The 20,731-nt window shown below is 36.1% G+C and overlaps 2 protein-coding genes across 2 annotated transcripts; one reads left to right on the forward strand and one right to left on the reverse strand.

Annotated features, from left to right (window-relative positions):
• The first annotated feature begins 1,407 nt into the window (after positions 1 to 1,407).
• Positions 1,408 to 4,548, forward strand: LOC113778121 (magnesium-dependent phosphatase 1-like). The gene is made up of 4 exons (XM_027323401.1): positions 1,408 to 1,608; positions 2,443 to 2,614; positions 3,949 to 4,065; positions 4,158 to 4,548. Exons 1-4 carry the CDS (start codon positions 1,496 to 1,498, stop codon positions 4,278 to 4,280), a joined length of 525 nt encoding a protein of 174 aa, XP_027179202.1. The 5' UTR covers positions 1,408 to 1,495; the 3' UTR covers positions 4,281 to 4,548.
• Positions 4,549 to 4,847: 299 nt separating this feature from the next.
• On the reverse strand, positions 4,848 to 9,568 carry LOC113777555 (uncharacterized protein At4g38062). The gene is made up of 2 exons (XM_027322674.1): positions 9,462 to 9,568; positions 4,848 to 8,311 (listed from the first exon to the last, which is right to left on the reverse strand). The coding sequence occupies exon 2, from the start codon at positions 8,271 to 8,273 to the stop codon at positions 4,959 to 4,961; it is 3,315 nt and encodes a 1,104-aa protein (XP_027178475.1). The 5' UTR covers positions 8,274 to 8,311; positions 9,462 to 9,568; the 3' UTR covers positions 4,848 to 4,958.
• Between the last annotated feature and the right edge of the window lie 11,163 nt (positions 9,569 to 20,731).

Consider the following 20,731-nt stretch of genomic DNA (forward strand, 5'->3'; position numbering starts at 1 on the left):
TTCTTCTTCTTCTTCCTTCCTCCCGCCCTTCCCCTTCCCCGTTACCTCTGCCTCCCACCTCCAGCACCTCCGCCAGCACCACCTCTCTTCTTCTTGTTTTTTTTCCTTTTCTCCTCTCCCCCTCCCTCTCCCTCCCCCGCCACCCCTTTCCTCCCCTCTCTCCCGCCCACCCCTCCACACTTCCTCCCCCGCCACCCCCTATGCCCACCATCCCTTTCCTCCCCTCTCCCCTGCCACCCCCTCTGCCCCACCACCCCACTGCCCCTTCCCTCTCTTCCCCGCCACCATCTCTGCCCTTTCCCCCTCTCCTGTTCCACTTCCCGCTTCTCACCTTCCCTCTGCCCCTTTCTTTTTTTCACATTTTCCCTCTCCCTCTCCTCCCGTCTCCTCTCCTTGCTCTTGCCGGCAGATGAAACAGCGAAATGAAATTTTTTTATTTGGGCAATTTTCCTTCTCCCCCCTTCTCCCCTTCCTCCGCCACCCTCACCCTCACCCTCACCCTCACCCTCACCCTCCCCCGTGTGATTTGGTCTAGCTACCAGATCGGCCAGAGGGGAAGGGTGGTAGGGAAGGAGTAGGGGAGACGCAAAGAGAAAAAAAAAAGACAGAGGGGAGGATGGCAGGAGAGGAAAAGAGGGAGAGGGAAAAAGGGCAAAAAAAATGAAGACCGGCACCGGAAGAGGTGATCGGCCCCGGAACCGGCGGCGGAGGTGGTGGCTGGCGACGAAAGTGGTGGTGGGTTGGGGTGGGGGAGGAAGAAGAAGAAGAAGAGAAGGGGAAGGGAATTTTTTTTTTTTGTGTGTTTTGGATATTTTAAGTGTGTAGGTAAAAAACTTTGAGAAATTTTTTGGGATTCCTGTAGCAAAAGTTGTTAAAAAACTAGTAGGTAAAAAACTTGTCCAAAAACCTAGCTTCCAAACAGGCAGAATGTTTCGATATTCAAAAGTTATCAAGAGATCCGTAATGTATTTGAAATTTAAACATATTTAGGGTTACTTTTTTTGTTCCACTGTTAATAATTTAAAGTATTCTTAACCTAGAATTGAAGGTTAGAGTTCGAATTCAGAATCATTTTCATTGATTACCATAGTCATGTTTGATACCGCACTATTAAAGAAGTGCTAAGATAAGAACAAGGAAGGACACAAGAAACACTAAATGCAAGTTATGCGACAGCTGAAAAACGGAGAAAATATAGAAGTTGACATTTGACAAAAAAAAAAAACACAGCTGAAAAACAGAGAAAATATTAAAAAGAATATAAATTACTACCCTTTTTTGGGGTAATAAAGAGTGCCAACAAAATTATTAAAAAAAATCATTGCTATAGTATAGACAGCTGCCTAAAATGTTGGAAACTTCAACCAATGAGAATGAATATAGTCAAATATCAACCAACAAAACCGCCTCCACAGCACGCCACCAAACATTGATCAAATAAGCCACTTTTCTGTCTCTTTCCTCTAGGCACGCGAAGCGGGGAGAAAAGATAGCAATGGCGGATGACAAGAAAGTGAAAGAAGAGGCAGACCAAATCCTGGGACTTCATCAGAAACTTCCCCGCCTTGTTGTCTTCGATCTTGATTACACTCTCTGGCCTGTTTACTGGTATATATATGTTTTCGGTTTAAACCACACCCTTCTTGTTATTCACATGCATCAATACAAACTTCCATCGCAAAAAAAAAAAAGACCTTTTTCAGTTTAAAATCCAATTCCAGCTTAAACTTCGGTTTTGTTTGGATTGTGGTTTAGTGTACTATGTCTAATTTTTTTTAAAAATCTTTTTGGTAGGTTTTTCTCTCTGTAATTGATAGTTGCAGTGCATGCATATGCTAATCAAAATGTCTGTGGTAGTGAAGCATTGCCCTGCCTATTCAAAATTTGTTCTTTCCAATCATTTCTTTTTATGCATAGTCATTTACAAATTGTAGTTGATTGTTTTTATGTTAGTTCTAGAGAATGCTTCGTATTACAGAATGAGGAAAGAAATTAAAAAGAAAAAGAGCTTTTTATGCTTGTTAGGTTCATTATCTACAATTCTTTGTGCATTTAGCTCTTTAATTTTGTAGCCCTATGTACTAGCTTACGTGGGTAGAGTAGAGAGCAATCAAATTGATGTCTGGACCCTCACTTTACCACTGTCTGGTTTTGATCAAATCAGCAAATTCGTCAGATGGGTGTATAGTGAATGGCTATGTATAACGAAAAATGTTCAGCAAGTAGATCGAGTAACCAAATAAGATGAGTAAGAATTTGACTGCTTGGAGAAGAATATTGGGATTTTAAAATCAAATATGCAATCAGTTGTTAGCAGTTTATTGGCCCATTGAATTGCAATGCTGGATAACAACACATATATAGATGATGCTGGTTGACCTTTTGTTTGGTGTAATCTTACTCGTTGGTCATTCATGGCACTAATAGTTTGTGACTTCTTAGTGAGTGCTGCTATGAGAGTGATTCCCCAAATTTGTACCCTCATGCAAGAGGAATAATACAAGCTCTTAAGGGTCGAGGAATTGATGTTGCCATTGCTTCAAGATCTCCAGCTCGTGACATAGCTACGACATTTCTTGAGAAATTGGGTATAAGATCCATCTTTGTTGCCGAGGTAAGCCAACTGAAAATGCATTTTTCCTTCACATTTTGGCTTCTTTCAGCCTATAATGGTAACTGCTTATTTTCTTTTTAATGTCCTTACTTTACAGAAGTAATGTTTTTACTTGGCCTCAGCTGAACATATTTATAGTTTTTGCTTTGAATGATTCTAGGAGTAAAAGTTTTAAAGTATTATGTACAATAGTATCCCAGAAGCAAAAGTATAAAGGGGAGTTTGGAACTTGTGCGTGATTGTATGGCCTATCTAAGTTAGATAAGGAATAAGGTCTGAATGTCTCCACTTCCTGCACTCACTTAAGAAAGGAAGACAGGAGACATGCAACAAGAACTATACCCCTCGTGGTAATTCTGATGTCTATATATCACCCTTGGCTCAAAAGAGGCTACTATCAACTTCTGTCTTGCAGTCTCCAAGTTCTATTGATGCAGTTAAATGAACTCCTGAGGTGGATGCAGGAGGAATCCTATTTATAAACCTCTTACGAAATGAAATTTGAGAAACACAATAAGAGCTTCAAATTTCATCTCCCCTGTTGAAAAACTTATTTTTAAGTGTTGAACGCATGTTACCGCCACCAGAAGATACAAATTTCCAATTACTGTATAATCATGTTGTCTCTGGAATGGAAGTCATAAAAGTTTGTTTTCTTTGTCATAAAAATTGTCTCCGACATGAATTCTTAACTATTTAAGTGCCGGAGAAATTTTTGTTTAGCCCAAGTAGTCATGCTGTCCTACTGAGAAAAGTAATTTCTACATCTCCCCAGACGCATGGTCCGGAGGTACTCTGTCAGAATATACCTGCAAATTATATTCGCAATCCTCATTGCACACTGGGAAACATTTTCATCAGCAATTTGCAACATGCTAGCATGGGAACACAGACTAGTATATTCTTTCCTGATGTTAAAAACATCTACACTTTCTGCATGCATTTGTTTGCTCATAGTTTTAGAGTATTTGTACGATAATCCACCATATGCATCCTAACATTCAGATGGTCTGAGTTGACAACCATGCGTACTCCCTGCCGCATGCCTTAGTAGTTTGAATGTGTATCCTATACAGTAGCTTGTCGAAGTCATACTTTGTATCAGGATCTGATTACAAAGGGGTGCAATGGCTTTGGGTTCCTTTTCTCTTACGTTGTGTCTTCCTTCTTTTTGACAAAAGAAATGGCAAGGAGAAGGGTAGAAAGATAAAGAAACCAGGCCATTTACCTCTAGGCCTTAGTTAATCCTTGATTACACTATATCTTGACGTATGTCTTACTTATGAACAAAAGTATCAATATTTTCTCGTAATTCTTTTCTTCTTTTCATGCAGGAGATTTTTTCTAGTTGGACTCACAAGACACAGCATCTGCAGAAAATTCAACGGAAGACTGGAATTCCATTTGATGCAATGTTGTTCTTTGATGATGAGGATCGAAACATAGAAGCGGTAAGAGTCCTCCTCACATGCTAATTAACTCTGAATGGTCAAATGTGCATGATGCATTACACTGCTTTCTAACTCATAAAATTGTTATTCAGGTCTCAAGAATGGGTGTAACGAGTATTTTAGTGTATAACGGAGTTACACTAGAAGCTCTCAGGCAAGGACTCGTTGAATTCTCCCAAGAATCAAGTTCATATGGAACAAAAAAGACAAAGTGATTTTCCTTATTCATCCCAGACCTAAGACATCCCGTCTCTGCAGTTGCGGCGACTTGGTCATTGAAGCTGACATTTGTTACTTCAAACTAATTTGTCTGAACATGAATCACCACCCTAGTTAGTTATCTAGATTAGTATTTTGATAATAAGTAGAACGTGTAGAGCATAAGCTATTGACTACAGAATTCTTGAGGCTGCATCAACCGTTCACATAGGACAGGTTCAATTTATTTGACATTGAATTGAAAAAGGCTCAAGGCTTAAATCCTGTTGGTACCGGCTTAAACTGTGTTCAGAATTGATCAGAGCTTGATCAAAATGAACATTTTTCTTTCAAAGTTCTGTCATATTTTTTCAGGCATTTGATATAAACAAGCAATAAATTTTAGTATCTTTATAACAAGCTTTTTGTTTCCCTTGTCAACAATTGCCATACAGCTTAACCTTTTGAGGAGAGATATGGCGAATAAAATTGCATGCTAACAAATAATTTTTCCATGTATTTGTACCAAGCTTTGCTATTTTGCTTTGCACTCGAATTCACCTAAACTCATAATACAAACAGGAGAAAACAGAAACAATATGTGATATAACCAAATAAAAAAATGGGTTCTACAAAATTATGTAGCGAATAGATTACATAATCCGTTTGTTGAAAAAAAAAATAGATTACATAATCTACAGGAGCAGTCCACTGTTGACAGCTCTCAACGGCAGTCTTTCATCAAGAATGACTTCAGCTTTTGTTGTTCTGGGAGATGCATAATGGATTTTGTTCTCTTTCCCCGGGTCAAAATATTCATCCTCCCCTCTGAAGTCTATTCCTAATTCAGTTGAATTGAAGTTGTGCAGTATATTTCTCAAGCCTTCCATTAGCTGCAGATCATCCATAGACAGCCTCTGCATTCTTTCATACAATCCCTCAAGAGAGTCCAATAAATTCTCCCTATCTGATGACAACTTCACCACATCTTCAATTATCTTTTCCTTTTCCTCATTAAGCTTCTGAATCAACGCATCTGACCTACTCTGCTCCTTTTCAAGCTCATCCCTCAATATCTGCACCTCTGATTTATTCGCCAGTGAACCAGTTTTCAGATAACTTAAGTCATTTTCCAACTCAGCATTAATCAGGTCCTTCTCCTGGATTTCCATCTCTTTGAAAAACAAAGTTGTTGCCATCTTGTGCCAAAAATCGTGGAACATTTTAATCTCCACCTGCATCTCCGATAGCCTTGAGGAAAAAGAGCTGGTTGAACTCTCAAACTCTTGCTCCAATGACTTCACAAGCTGCTGGAGATGCTCTATTCTCTGGTCTCTCTCCTCCACAAGATGGTGAAGGCTCTCTCTCTCATGCTCGTGGTTCTGCTCTGCATCGACTTGTGCAAAAATTGCACCTTCAAGCTGTCTTTTCACCCACTCTTCCTCTTCCTGTGAATAATCTGAGCTGCCATCTGGACTTTGAAGACTGGTTCTCGAACTGTAAAACTTTGCATTCTTTGTCGAATCAGGAGTTGCGTCTTTTTTCGCTCTTGTCTCAATTTCCTGATTCAAAAAAGTGATCCGTTCAACCAATTCTTCTAATCTCTTGTCTTTTTCATCTAGCTGGTTCAGGAGTCCATCTCTCTCTTGTCTTAGATTGACCTGAATAGATATTTCTGCAAGAAGAGAAGCCTCTACTTCTCTACGCATGTGATGATTATCTTCAAGGTTGGCTTTCAGCTGTTCAGCAATGGATTTCCATATTTGCAACTCAAATTCAGCTTGGTTTCCTTCACAAAATCTTGCCGCCAGTTCTTCATTTGCCCTGGCCAAGGTCTTACGAACCTTTTTCAAGTCACTTTTCAAGCTCATCACTTGTGCATGAAAAGAAGCCTCCGCTTCTCTATGCAATTGATGATTTTCTTCAAGGTTGTCTCTCAACCCCTGGGTAAAAGGTTTCCATATTTGCAACTCAAATTCAAATTCCATTCCACGGGAGGTTTTGTCATCCAGTTCTTGGTATGCAGCATTCAGGGCATTACAAACTTCTTTGAGCTCAATAGTCATGCTGAGTACCTGCTTCTTTAACCCATGTTGACATGTATAAGATTCACTGAGCAGTTTTTCTAGTCTTTCAAGCTCTTTATGTTGCAAAAGCTGCTGTTCTTCAATGTAAGTTACAGATTCCACCTTCTCTGATAAATGGGCCACCTTCTTGTGTTCTTTCTCAGTATCAGAGTGAGCTTTTGCTAGAGCAATATTCTTCAACTCCAATTGCTCTAGTAGAAGTGCTTGGCGGTCTTCACTTTTCTTTTTTGTCTCCTCTAAGTCAACATAGGATTCAGCAAGCTTCATTTGGGCCTCCAGAAATCCTGACTTCAACAATAACAGAACAACACCTGCTGCTTCATTCTGCAATGTTAGCTGTTCTATTGTGGAATCATGAGCTTCTGCCTCCATTTTGAGTCGATCTATCAACGTGCTCTTGCTCTCCAACTCAGAACTGCAGCAATTGAGCTTTTCCATCAAGCATTCCACTTTAGAATTCCATTCAGCTTCTTTAGACCTGAGTCTTTTGGAGCAATATTTGTGCACCCGTTCAAGACCTCTAAACAGAGAGAGGCTTTGTTCACTTTTCTTCTTTTCATGATCTAAGTCAACATAAGCATCAGCAAGCTTCATTTGGGCCTCCAGAAGCCCTGACTTCAACAATAAAACCATCAAAGTAACTTCTTCATTATGCGATGCTAGCTGTGCTATCATGGAATCCTGAGCTTCTGCTTCCATTTTGAGTTGGTCTATTAATGTATTCTTACTCTCTAACTCAGAACTGCAGCTACTGAGCTTCTGCATCAAGATTTCAAGTTGAGAATTCCATTCAGCTTCTTTAGACATCAATCTCATGGAGCAGTCCTTGTGCACCTGTTCGACACCTCTAAGCTTGTTCCGAAGTTTTGTTAAAGAGGAAGCGCTTCCTCCTTCCCGAATTTGAGCTTCCTGGAGTTCTCTGAGAGATATCATTAGTTCCTGCTTGTCTTGGTCGAGCACCCTGACCTGATGTTCCATTTCCTTGTAAATGCTCTCCTTTGTACACAAAGAGTTCCTCAAGCTAGCAATTTCTTTATCCCTTTGACCTGTCAAGCTTTCGATTGTGGACTTTGCCTCCTCATAGTCAGCAAAAACATTGTCAAAATTGGTCCTTGATTCGGAAAGTTTAACTTCCAAATATTTTCTCTTGCTCTCTTCATGAGCAAGAGCCTGGTTACACATCTCCAGGCGGCTTTTAAGAGATTCTGAAATTCTGGTTTGCGAATCTAAGTTTGTCTGCAATCTAGAGATCTCATCAAGCAATGAAACTCTCTCTTTCTCCCACTCTTTCTGACAGACTTGAAACTCATGCCGAAGCTTCTTATGGGCTTCTTCTAGATGACCAAATTGTTCCTTCTTCCATTTCAGCTGATTTTCATACTTACTTTTCTCATCTTCTAACTTAAGAAGCACATCTTCTCCCCGTCTCACTTCTTGAAGTGCTTTGTGCTTTCTGTCTGCTTCTGAACACTTGTTCTGAGACGCAGACACTATTCCCTTCAGCCCTTCAACTTCTACTTGCAATGAACGGATCAGTTGCTCTTGATCCATGTTCTTGGCATTAGCCTCATCTAAAGCCAGTGCTAGCCCTCTATTCTCTTCCTCAGAACTTTGAAGTTTCTCTTTGCAATCAGCACGAAGCTTATCATTGGCACAAGTCAAGTGCTCGATAACAGCCTCTTTCTCTTTCAACTTTGACTTCAGTTCTTCATACATCTGATTTGCAACAGATATTTCTTCAGCCTTTTCATTTAGTTCCTGAGAGAGCTTATCGACTTTCAAATTTACCTCCTGAAACTTTACCAGCTGCTCGTTGTGTGCTCTTTTCAGGCTTTCAGAGAATTCCAACTTCATCTGGTAATTTGCTTTGAGCTTTTCAATCTCAGCTTTAGCATCATCCAACTCTTCATAAACAGTACCCATTTTTCTTTGGCTGCAAAACTCTGTATGTTCTATCACGCCTGTTCACCACACACAAAAGATAGATTTAGCTCGACTGTTATTTGGACCATCTAAAAAGCAAAACAGAACTGAATCACAAGCTAAGCAAAACGCCTAAGATAGTATTGAAGAAACAAAATCAGAAGGAAAGCTTAAAAAGAGACTTTGTCAAAACTGTTCATTAACATTCCATAAGAACTACTAGCATTTTTCACTTAGCCTGAATGTTGCAAGGTTTTATTACTTTTATTAAGTCACATGCAAATAAATCCGCATTGCCATGCTCTCTTTCTGACCACCATCACAAACAAACATCTAAATCTAAGATTGCCTGATTAACATAAACTCTTAAATTAAAATTAGAAAATAAATTTCTGCAAAGCTAGAAAAATTCAGGAATACAGTTCCAATAGCAAATACTTCTTTTCGTTGTAAGCTGGATTAAATCCTTTAATTTAAGCTTCATTTAATTATTTGTTTATTTCCCGGGGGAGCTCAGTCAAAATTGCTCCTTAAACACTGTAGATGTACAGATGTACTTAGATAGAAAGAGGAAGGAGAACAGATTAAACGAATTATAAACATGATGTCCATCCCAGGATAATGAATATGCTAGGAAAGCCCTTTGTAAGACAACTAAAATTAGATAGAGAGCCTTTTTAGGAACTCAGGATAAAGAAGATAACAAGCTTGCTGATATTGTCCAAAATTAGTTGCCTCTTCTTAAACCTACTAGTTTGCTACTGTCACTGAGTTCTGAAACAACTAAACTAAAAACTTCCCACAACTACTACAGACCCGTGGATGTCTCCCAGATTAACTTAAATCAGCAACAGATAGTACATCAGTTGTGTCCCAAGAAATGACATCATTCTTCGATCTTCCAGAAAATAATGATCTTTCCATGATTTACAGTTCAAAAATATCAAAACTTGGGGTGCCGAAAGCTTCAAACAAGACAATATAACAGGAAAGCTTGATACGAACCACTAACAAAATGTGTTAAAACAAACCTAAGAAACATATGGGCTCTAACAACAAATTACAAATATCTGAAATGGGTATAAATATGTCAATGAAAACAAGCATTACAACTACATCAATCAAATATCACAAGTCTATACAATTTCTTGCATTTACACAGCATCCAAACAGAAAAAAAAAAATTACCTGAACATAAGATGTGGGTTTTTCCATTAACTGAACTAAGAGTTGGAAATTCTTGATTAAGAGTGCGTTTGCGCTACTTATTTCGATGATTCTTCGCAAAAGTTTAAAGAAAGGGGAGAACTGAGGGGTAAAAGTGGAAAGAAAAGTAAAGAAGGATGATTTTTCAGTTCTTCGCAAAATATAGCCGTTGGAGACAGTGGGCCTTGATCATCCTTTTGTACCGATTTGAATTTAGCTTGACGGAGTCCGGAAGGGACGGGGAATTGCCGTTTGTCTGTTAGTCCCGGATCGAAATGCTTACTAGCCGTTGAGGTCTTGGGCCTGGCCCAATGTTTACCCAGTGTTGTGCTTTTCTTCTCTGGAGTAAAACTTCTAGGTCCAATAAGTCTGGGGCTTTTCAGAGATGGGAGTCCAGTGATCAAGCGAACAGTGGTGTATTTGATATTGGTATCATTTTTTTTGAGAAAGTATTGATTTTTTTTAATAAAACAGGAAAAACAAATATGAGTATACATCTCTTCAATTGACAAATTGAAAACTTTTAGCTTGAGGATGAACATATGTTTTTTCAGAAATAAAGAAAAATGAGAGGAATATACATCTCGACTGACTGAGTTAATTAGTAAGTTGGAACGAAGAAAGTATTGCAAAAAACCCCAAGAGGCAAAAATAAAACTCTTTGACCCTAGCACTATGGGCATCTAGGACATTTTGATCATAAGAAAAATGATATGAATTTTGTCATTGGTAAATTTACCATTAACTAGATTCTAAGTTTTGTTCTTTTGTTTGTTTTTTTTTTTTTTAACTACGCATAGTGATATTCTTACTACTAACCAAATCGTTCAATGACCAGGCAATGTCTCATTATTAACATTTTTGTACGTTTTCAAGACATCCCATATTTTTGCAGATTCGTGTATATTATTATGGCACTTATTATGTGGTACCAATACTTGTAAAACTCAGGACACCATTGAAATGATGTTGACCTTACGTACTCTTTAAACTCGGTAAGAATAACTCAGTGAAATACTCTTGGAGCTGCTCTTCTAAGGTAAGTTTTGCTCCTCAAAACTTTTCAGAGACAAATGCACTTTCTATGTTGAAAGGGCTGCTCTATAGGACAACAAGTGCTTCATAATGAATTGATGACAACTAAAAAGAGCAACTGCAGGCCGATAGAAATCTTATGAATCATAAGCTTATAGAGGTTCTTTTAGAGGTTCTTTTCAACTCAAAAGCAATCATATGTTGCCTCTTCGCAAAAAAAAAAAAAAAAAAAATGTTCCTCTTGAAGTTATTAATGTTCTGTTATCTTTGATTTTCTAAATCTGCAACAACTCTCAAGTTAATTTAAACACGAGACCATAAAGCAAATTAAATGTGGTTGTACGTATAGTCCCCTCGATGCCACATGTATCTTATCTTTTACAGCTAGCTTTTGATATTCATCCTCTCATATATATATATTGCTCATATGATAAGAACCACCAAATGCATACTCTTCCATATATATATATATATAGATGTGAGTTGTAACATTGATACGTCTTCTTCAATGTGTTGGTTTCTGAAGAGTGTCTATCTTTATCCTTTCACGCGCCACCACCGGTATCGAATTGTCTTACGACGTTTTTTCGAGTTTCTTTGGCTCGTTTCACTTGTAGGGAAAGGGCAAGCATGTGTGATTTGTGGATGAAATCTCAATAGTAGTTTTAGTGGTTCAAGTGCCATGAAATGATTGGAAACTCGTAAGATTCAATAATATGTCTTTTTGTTTTTTTTTCCGAAACCATAATTATTGTAGAATCTATTCTATATTATACTAAGAGGAGGGAAAGGATTGAAGAGGCCCAAGAATAATCCGGAGGGGATAATTATTGTAGAATCTATTCTATTTTATACTAAGGGGAGGAAAAGGACCTGAAGAGACCCAAGAATAATCCGAAGGAGACTGAACCACCACCGGACCAAACGAGTGTACTACCGGTCTGAAATTTTAAACAGAGCCACTTAGTGTGGCAATTGGTGGGAGGTAAGGTTTGAACCCTTGACCTTCCACCCCACCAAATTTTAATGCTTTGGTGGTGGCTACCCGCCCGAAGGCTGGTGGTTGTAAGATTCAATAATATGTCACCTCTCCTATTTTTGTAAGTGTTTAGGAGACAGAGAAATTCCTGAAAAAGAATTGTTAAGTATAGCTTTTGTTTTTAAGATTCAGGTTTGATAATAATGTTATTTTGGACAGTTTTGTGGTATATAGTGGAAAAACGAAAAGAAGGTAGTAGTTTTGGGATTTAAAAAAAAAACGAAATTATCAGCTTATGCTTTGTCATTAACTGAAAAGACAAAGAAAAAAAGAAGAAGAAAAGAACAGAAATTCAGAAGGCAAAAAAGGGCCATACATATTGAAACGAATCCTGAGAATCGTCCAATCTTCTTGAATGTGATTTCGACTCATTTTGGCCTTTGCATGCATGTTCTCCAAATCTCCTTGAAGCTAATTCTTTGAATGTAGTCATATAGTTTCGTTTAGGACGGCTGATCATTCTCGACCAACAAATTAAGAGATTGGTATCAGAAATTGCATGTGAAATTCCAAAGAAAAGACAAGGACCCCCTGCCTTGAGACTCACTCAAAACCTTGGAGTTTTCTACTGAAAAGGATGGCATAATGCATCTGGAATTTCTTATATGTTTTTTTCCAATTTTGCGGCCACTTTTAATAACATATTAATAATCAAGTAATGTCAGACAAGCATATAATATTAATGTTTGGGAACCTACCTGGAATGTACCTGGTAATTAAGGAAAAAAATAAGTCAGTCATGAGTCAATTTTTCACATGTTTATCTGAATCTAGGTAATTTAATGAGAAAGTGTTGAGAGTTGTAATTAATGTGAAGTTTTATTTTATATCCAGCAAGCAAGCAAGCAAGCAACACATATTAATTAAAGTTCCATTAGCTGTCTATGTTGGGCCAACGAGATTGCCGACCTTCTGGTTGGCAGCTTTCTTTCACACCAAGATCACACTACAAAAATTCCCAGCTAAAAAGTGGAGTTTGAGTAATTTCCAGGGAAACTATAGCTGAATCTTGGGACTTTTTGTCAAAAATAAAATATGGGTTTTAGCGGAAATGTAGGCACAAATTGGAATTTTATGAACATGGACCTAAATAATTTAGGTGGAATTTAAAAGAACATTATTATTTACTCATTCATCAAAAGAGGTTGTAATTCATCACAAGTCACAGCTTAGGCAGGTGGATGCATAAAGAAACTCCACCCACATTTCACATGGTGCTAAAGATATCAAGAGAAAAAGGTATAAGAATTGTTATTGATCCATAGATCTCTTGAAACAACAAAAAAGAAAACACAAGATGAAGCATAAATCATGAATCAATTAAATTGCAAATCACACGCACGATGCAGGCATATGAGATCGAGCCTTGAAACTATGTGGAAAAACACAATAAGCTTGGATTATAATTAGAGTAAATTTTATATACATTGACAGTATATACACTATCACTGTTGAAACTATGACGTATGCACAAAAGTTGAATTTTAAATTCAACATTTGCATATTTATCATTCATCAAACGCTAATAGTGTCTACACTGTCAGTGTAGGAAAGATTAATTCTTATAATTATAGAGTTCTTTCAAGAATATTGGTTTAAAGGTTGTATGTAAAAAGCGTGATTGACTAATCTTTTATTTTCCATTTAGATTGAGATCCGATAAAAATTATTATTCCGGGGGTTCTTCCATACAAACCTAATAGATATCTAGCATTTGTTTCTTCTATTTTTACGTGTGCCACTCGTCTTCAACATCAAAGAACATTTGCAATCTGCTTTTTGTCTTGTGATAGGCAAGAGCACATGCAGTTGCCCAGAGGTGGACGATGCAAAGTTAACAACCTCAAGGACGTATTGAGCAAGTGGGCATCATATATTTTTTTGTACTAACTTTATAGCCGTTCCATTGCTTGATTGACTCCCACCCGGCTTCTTTTTAGTCCTTTACTTACTGCAAGTGGGCATTTTGCATTTTATTGACTACATCATGCACACTGACCAAATCTTTCTCACATATTCAAGTAAATTCAGGGCTCAGGCTCATAGGTCCCATGCACATATTGCAGTCTTGATAAGATATTTGCTTGCATTAGCCATTAGGTGGATGGATGGATCCCAACTTGTTATTCGTTTTATTAGGCACCTCCGACAATTTGATATTTTACTGCTAGATATTTTCGCTTCTTAGTTGTGATTTCTCTATTTTTACAATATTTAGTCAAAAAAAGATCGCAGTTACATGTCCATTTTTCACGGTTTGTTAGTGCAGGATCTACAGTTCTATGGTTTGAAAAGTATTCTTTGTGGTCTAATCTAATTCATGAGCGTCAATTCATAATTTTATAGTAGGTGACAACTAGACAAAAGATCAGTTCTGTACCCCATTTGCCAAGTCTAGCTTTTGAAAATTACGTTTAGCAAAAGATAAGATAGTTTCAGGAGCAAAGGATAATAAGATTAATCTGTTTCTGACTAAATTGATCCGCTCTGGTTCGACTGTTTTTACGCGTCAATACACCTTTAGATTGCTATTTTCTGGAGTTTTTGTAGAAGATGAACTGCAGCAATTTGATGTATATGAGATAAAAAGGTGATTGAAAAATATGTTTATAAAAAAAAAACGTAATAATCTTTGGAGAAAAATGACAATACAAACAAGATTTTTGGAAAATTTGTTAAACTTATGCTACTTACCAACTCAAAATTTTTTAAGTGTGCTGGTCGTTAACTTAATTTGGCTTGGTTAATTATACCTCTCTCTCTCTCTCTGTTTTGCAATTCGTTTCTTGCTGTTACAAAAGCTACTTTTGGTTAATTAAAATTTTATGAAAAGAAGCGTCTTACGCCAATCTATAAGGCTAGAGAGAGTCTATATAACAGTCGTTTTTTCAGTGGAAGGTGACCGAAGAAAGTGGATCAAAGATGATACATCTATAACAGTCCATTAAACAAAGCATAAACATAAAGAGAGGAATAACCTATTAAAAGTGTTAAAGCAAATGGTGACAGGCAAATTATCTAATCAAACGCAAACCTCTCCTTGCTATTAGTTTTTCATTTTGTCCAAGTCAAAGGTCACCAGATGCCCACTTCCATCCGTAATTATGAAAGCAAACATGTATCACAGTTTTAGATGAAAACAAATACTTTATCATATTGTCTTTGTTAGTTGTTACCAATCCCATATTATTCCGTTGCAGCCTTTTTTGGAGGCTTCTATCTTACTCCATTGATCGTGCTACACTATGTGAAAAATGGAATACGAAAATCACGTAGTACTATAATAAAGTTAATAAAAGGGCCATCATTTCCAACTTTTGCAATTGACAAAAGCAGCAGAATCTTTAGCTTTTGTAGCTAAAATGAGTGTATATCACTGTTCATTTGTCTTTGTGATTATCCTTATAATCCAGTTCCATTTGGCCAAAAAAAAAAATCACCTAGACTTGAGCATGTATTTTGATAACTCATGGTTGGAAACCTTTCCACAAGATCTAGTATGTACATGACATTCTATTATAGCAACACAAAAATGTGTTTGATTTTTTTTTTTTTTTTTTAAATTTGGGGTCTGCTACATTAATCAAAACCCCTACAAGGAATTTTGACATGATCATGATTAACTACCATGAAAAGTATGCAGTAATATAAAATGCATCCAAGTGTAATTCTTTAATAATGGGTAGACAATAATTAATCGATGAATAAAACATGGGAGTTTTTAATGGTTGACGAGAAGGGCTGGTGGTTGTGGGGATGTGGATGTGGATGGAATGTTTTCACTGCCCATAAGCCTGCCGAACCAATAAATCCCACATTCGACAATTTCACGTTTTCAGCCAAAGACATCAAAAGATTTGTTTCTCACGATTGTGATGGATTCGTGAGTGTATATATATATATTTATGTTGGTTTACCATTGGTCAATCATCTGGAAAATGACTTCTTTAATTGGGATTAAGAGGTACATAAAAAATCGGATAATTAAACACCCCTACAAGGCATGAAACTCATTCAGATTTTCCTTCTTTTTAGGTTACCAGGTGCACTATTCCTCCTTCCGTTTGTCTAATGGACACTCATTAAGATATATTTAAGAAAAGTATATAAATATAAAAATAATAATAATTATTAGTATATATATATATTAAATTAACTGAATATTGGATATGTTAACGGGTAACATCAGTTAGAATAACTCTACTTTCTTTTTTGCTTTTTTTATCCTCAAATCTCAGTAAGTCATTTCCGTGTCATTTGGGGTGGAATTTAGTGCGTAGGAATGTTCCAACTGCTCTTTCCAACCGGTCTATGATCTATTTTAAAGCTTTTGCGTGCAACTTAATTGACTAGTTACAGCTCAAGAAGATAAGGCGATGATGCATATTCCATATTCCAAGTCTTTGGATGAGCCAAGAAGCAAATGTCTCCTTGCAAGCTTTTCTTTTTTGGTTACTATTATCATGCACGGCAACTTTTTTTTTTTTCACTCTAACCAACTTCAACCAGCTTTTTCCAGGAAGTCAGGTTACAAATGTCAAATTGTCAATGGTGATAACTAGGAATCAACGGCCAAGACTAGAATTAGGGGCAGGGAGGGTCGTAGGTTGCAACCAAAAAACATGGAGCAAATCATCATATTCGAGCGTTATGCGTAAGATTAACAAAAATTTGTTACACATATTGAAATTGATTTACATTTTAAATTTTGAATGAATTTATGTTCTATTAAATTGAGCAAACTGTTCTGAAACAGCAATTGTTCGTACCTCAAGTTTCCAACCCTAACTTTTTTCTTTAAATAACCTTACCCTTTATCTTCATAGTTGTCGTTAGGGTTGCAAACGAGTTCTCGAGTCAAAATTCGACTCGAGTTCGAGTTGGCCAAATCGAATTCGATTTCGAACTCAAGCTAAAAAAAATATTAAATTTGTTAACTCACAAGTCTCGAGCTCGAACTCGAGTATATATATATATATATTATTTTAATAGTAAAATTACATATATATTTCTAATATTTTATTATTTATTAAGACAAATATTATTTTATTTATTTTTAAAAATAAAATATTTATTTTTTATTTTTTTGAGCTCAAGCTTTAAATTGGCAACTCATCAAACTCGAGTTTGAGTTCGAGTTTAATAAAATTAAGTCAAGACTCGGCTCGATTAGGCCAAAATTTGACTCGATTCGACACGTTTACAGCTCTAGTTGTCACTTGAACTTTGTCTAATTTTCTAGATGATAGTAGTAGAACCAAATTATTAATGCAATATTAATTATATGTACTCTTGGTAAACAGCTCAGAAATTCACCAAAAGAAAAACCAACGTTGTGATTAGATCTTTGTTTTTGTGAATTTGAAAGCTTTGTTAGAAAAATGATTGGATCACCCCTTCTTGTTGGTCCATGTGTAAATTGAACACTAGTAATTACTTGCATTGATGAGGTGGGAAGTCAACACCTTTTGATCACCATAAAAAACTTTAAGTTTTAGTGAAATAGGAGATTAAGAGTTTAAATTTTATCTCCTATCACTTGCCACAATATGTGATTTTCTCAAATCTATATGGATGCATCACGCATCCGTATGATTCGATGGTAATTCAATCCCCATCATTTTTCCTATAAATTCAGTTGAACCTTTCTCTAGATTAGGTTAGTAGTGGTAGAGTAGATAAGTAATGAATCACAAAAAAAAAATTACTTGCATTGATTGGATTGTTGACAACCATTCAATATACCAACAAATAAACATGTGCATGTACTAGCGAGAACAAATGTGCTGGTGACCACATGAGGCCATCTCGTACTCATATGAATATATGGTTAGAAGAACCATGTACTGTTTCTTTTGGAGATTTTTCAACGAAAAAAAGGATATGTTAGCAACTCCCAACAATCGTGCCCCTCTCTTCTCTCTCTCTCTTTAATTTTGAAACAATTTCGTCTCTATTGTATCTTTCCAACAATTTCAAAGACAATGCAAAGTCCAGAGTGACATACGGAATAGGGAAACAGGATAGAAGTTCTATTTAATTAACCACACGAATTTAATTTTCATTTATTATTCCTCCATTGATATAATGACAAAACAAAAACCATCATGTCATATCTTATACATATATAAAGCACGAATAGCTTGTGAACAGTACCGATGGACCGGTTATGCCGTGATTTGTGTGAGCTTGAGGGGCGTTTTGGTCTTTTGCTGATGGGTGGCGTGGTTTTGTTGGAAATTCACTCCTGTCCGCGTGGGCAAATGGTCCGGTTACTCCGTAATTTTCATGAACTCTGGGGGTGTTTGTTGGTTGGATGATTTTTCGGTGGCTTGGGGAAACGTGGGTGCAGTTAGCCTCATTGGAATCGGTGGACGTTCTTTGCTTTGCCTTCTCTCTCTCTTCCTTGCTCTCTTCTAATTACCACTTTCACTCCTGCTCTTCTGTCCGCGTAGGCCTCTTGGATGGGAACATTTTGGCGGTCAGTAATTTCCTCTCATTTTGTTCTTGGTTCTGTTCATTCTGTTTTTGGTAAAAGGATAAACTTTCTTTAAAAAAAAATGCAATTTAAGAAATAGATTATAATTTTTAAACTGTTACAGTATGTCCAATTTTTTTTCTTTTGAGAATGAAAAAAATGATTCAATAAATACAAATTATCAAAACCAAAATCATCAAAATCTCCAAAAAAAAAAAAAAGCTACTGAATATACAAAAATTATTAATTCAATTTTACATTGGTTTGAAAATATTTTTAAATATGTTTGAATGCTCATTCAAGTCTAGCAAACAAAAGAAAATGACAAACCCATTTTATAATTGTCTTTCTTTATTTCTTTCTTCTAAAAGATTGTTAAATGTGAAGTACTAGCAAATAGAAAGTGTCAAAAAAATGGAAATTGTCAAATTGCTTGTCTTAGAGAAGTAACGTGACTAATAAGCAAGGCTACACATTACATGTATAATCATATGCCTTTTAGTTCTACCTAATATTAAGCATTACTTACTGATTAATACTATATTAAGAATGTAAGATAACCTGATTTCAAAGTCATATTTATTTGTGTAATTAGGAAAAAAATACACTCATACACATGACTATTATATCTAACAAAAAAAAAACACACAAACATAACACCAAAATAACGAGTCTCAGCTACCTGACGCATGGCGTCAGGGCTAAAAAACTAGTAAACACAAACGCGAGGAATTGAAGATCGGCTTGTGACGGTGATAATCTTTGATTACTTGGGTGGACGACCACACTTTGACGTGTGTCCTGGTAAGTCAATTACTTGCTCTTGTTTACACGCAATCGTTGGCTTCCTATGCCTGTGTAACCTTCCACGTGTGTCCTCCTCATTCCACAGGCTAAACTGCTTAATTACTTTTAAAATTGATTAATCAGTTAATAGTCTAGTATTATCAGGTTATGTGTTTGTCATACTCCAATTGGTTGCAATTGGACATCTTGGTGCTTTTTTGGTTTTTGGGTGGAGGATAAAAATTTTGAGTGGATAGGGCTCCAGGTATTATTACCGGTCAAAGCACGTTCTTGATCGCTTATGAAAATTCTTACAGATCGTTTACCATTTTGAACACACGATTTTGTTACTAAAATGTAATTACTGATTTTCTCACTTTAGAGCATTTTGACCTTTTGCGGAAAAACATCGGAAGAAAAAACGAGGAGTTAAACCTCAGGACAATAAAGAAAAAACATTAGAATTTGGAGAAGTACATAAATAATCTGGATGGATTGGACTCTAATTACCCTCACGAATCAGAACACATTTTTGATCGTTTATAGAGATTCTTATAGATCGTTTACCAACACACAGTTCCACCAACGCACAATTCTAATATCGACAGTATGATTTTGATACTAAGATTTAACTACTGATTTTCTCACTTTAGAATATATATATATGTATATATATAAATGATGAATGTAAATCATAACTCACAGTAATTAAGTAGCAGGGCTGAAGTCTGCACTAGATGTAGACAAACTCAGCCAATTGATATCAAGGGCTAGACCGCAACAATGAGGAAACAAACAAATGGAGTAAAAGAAAGGCGAAAGTTAACTTAAATCTATAGATGTTGTAAGGACTCTAAACGAAACAACTCTTCATGGCAAAAATATACCACATTCGTCAACATGTACCGAACCTGAGTAGAATAGGAGAGGCCGCTTTCTCTATGTTTAAAAAATTGAATATGCCTTTGCATAACTTTGGCCGTATACGGCATTTTCTTGAATCAAATAAAACACTTCAAAATAAACGTGATTCTTGCTTTTAGCAGAAGAAAGTTAATTATTTTATTTTATGTTGCACTTCTCATAATTTATCAAAACTGTTTTAGTTCTTTTGCTTTGTAGGAGAACAAATGTCACTAAATTTTAAAGACATCAGAGTTAGATTTTTGTGTATTATGCTACCTTGTTTCACTAAAATAATTTTTTTATAAAAAGACTTTGGATTTTCGACCTTATTATAAATGTCTTAAATTGAAAAGGATAAAATAAACTGGCAGCAGTAATTTAACTCAAAAAAAAAAAGTGACATTTGACTTTTGGATAGTGCCTTGGGGAATTCGAAGAACAAGGCAAACATGATTATCATTGAACTCTTAAATGCGAACATGCATCTAAAGGGAAATTCAATGGAATCATTTTAATCAATTTCACGAACCCAAATGATTTAATTTGGTCTCTGCAATTATTTGAATAACTTTTTAATGTTGTCCTTCTTGTCATACATGCAAGTTTTCTCACCGTACAACTTGATCAAAACGAATTAAAGAAATAAGGAGGAATTCTTATGTTTTAAAATATCAAATTACATGGGAAAATAAAATAACCAAAGTCTTAAGAATTAGGCAATCATTTGGTAACTTAACTTGAAAATACTCAAACATTAAACTCCAACCCCTTCAAAATTGGCTACATTTTTTTTTGAGTGACTGCATGGTTATTATTCTTGTATATTGCCAAAAAAAAAAAGAACAAAAAGTAAAACATCGATTAATAATTCCTACACTTGTAAAAAATTATCTACATGTGCAGGTATAATTATAATGTCACAAACGCAAAAGGGAGATTTTGAATTCTAACACAAATTATTATAATAAATATGTAGTTGTAAATAAAAAAGTTTTAAATTGAAAAAAA

Source organism: Coffea eugenioides, chromosome 7 (genome assembly GCF_003713205.1).
Source record: "Coffea eugenioides isolate CCC68of chromosome 7, Ceug_1.0, whole genome shotgun sequence".
NCBI lineage: Eukaryota > Viridiplantae > Streptophyta > Magnoliopsida > Gentianales > Rubiaceae > Coffea > Coffea eugenioides.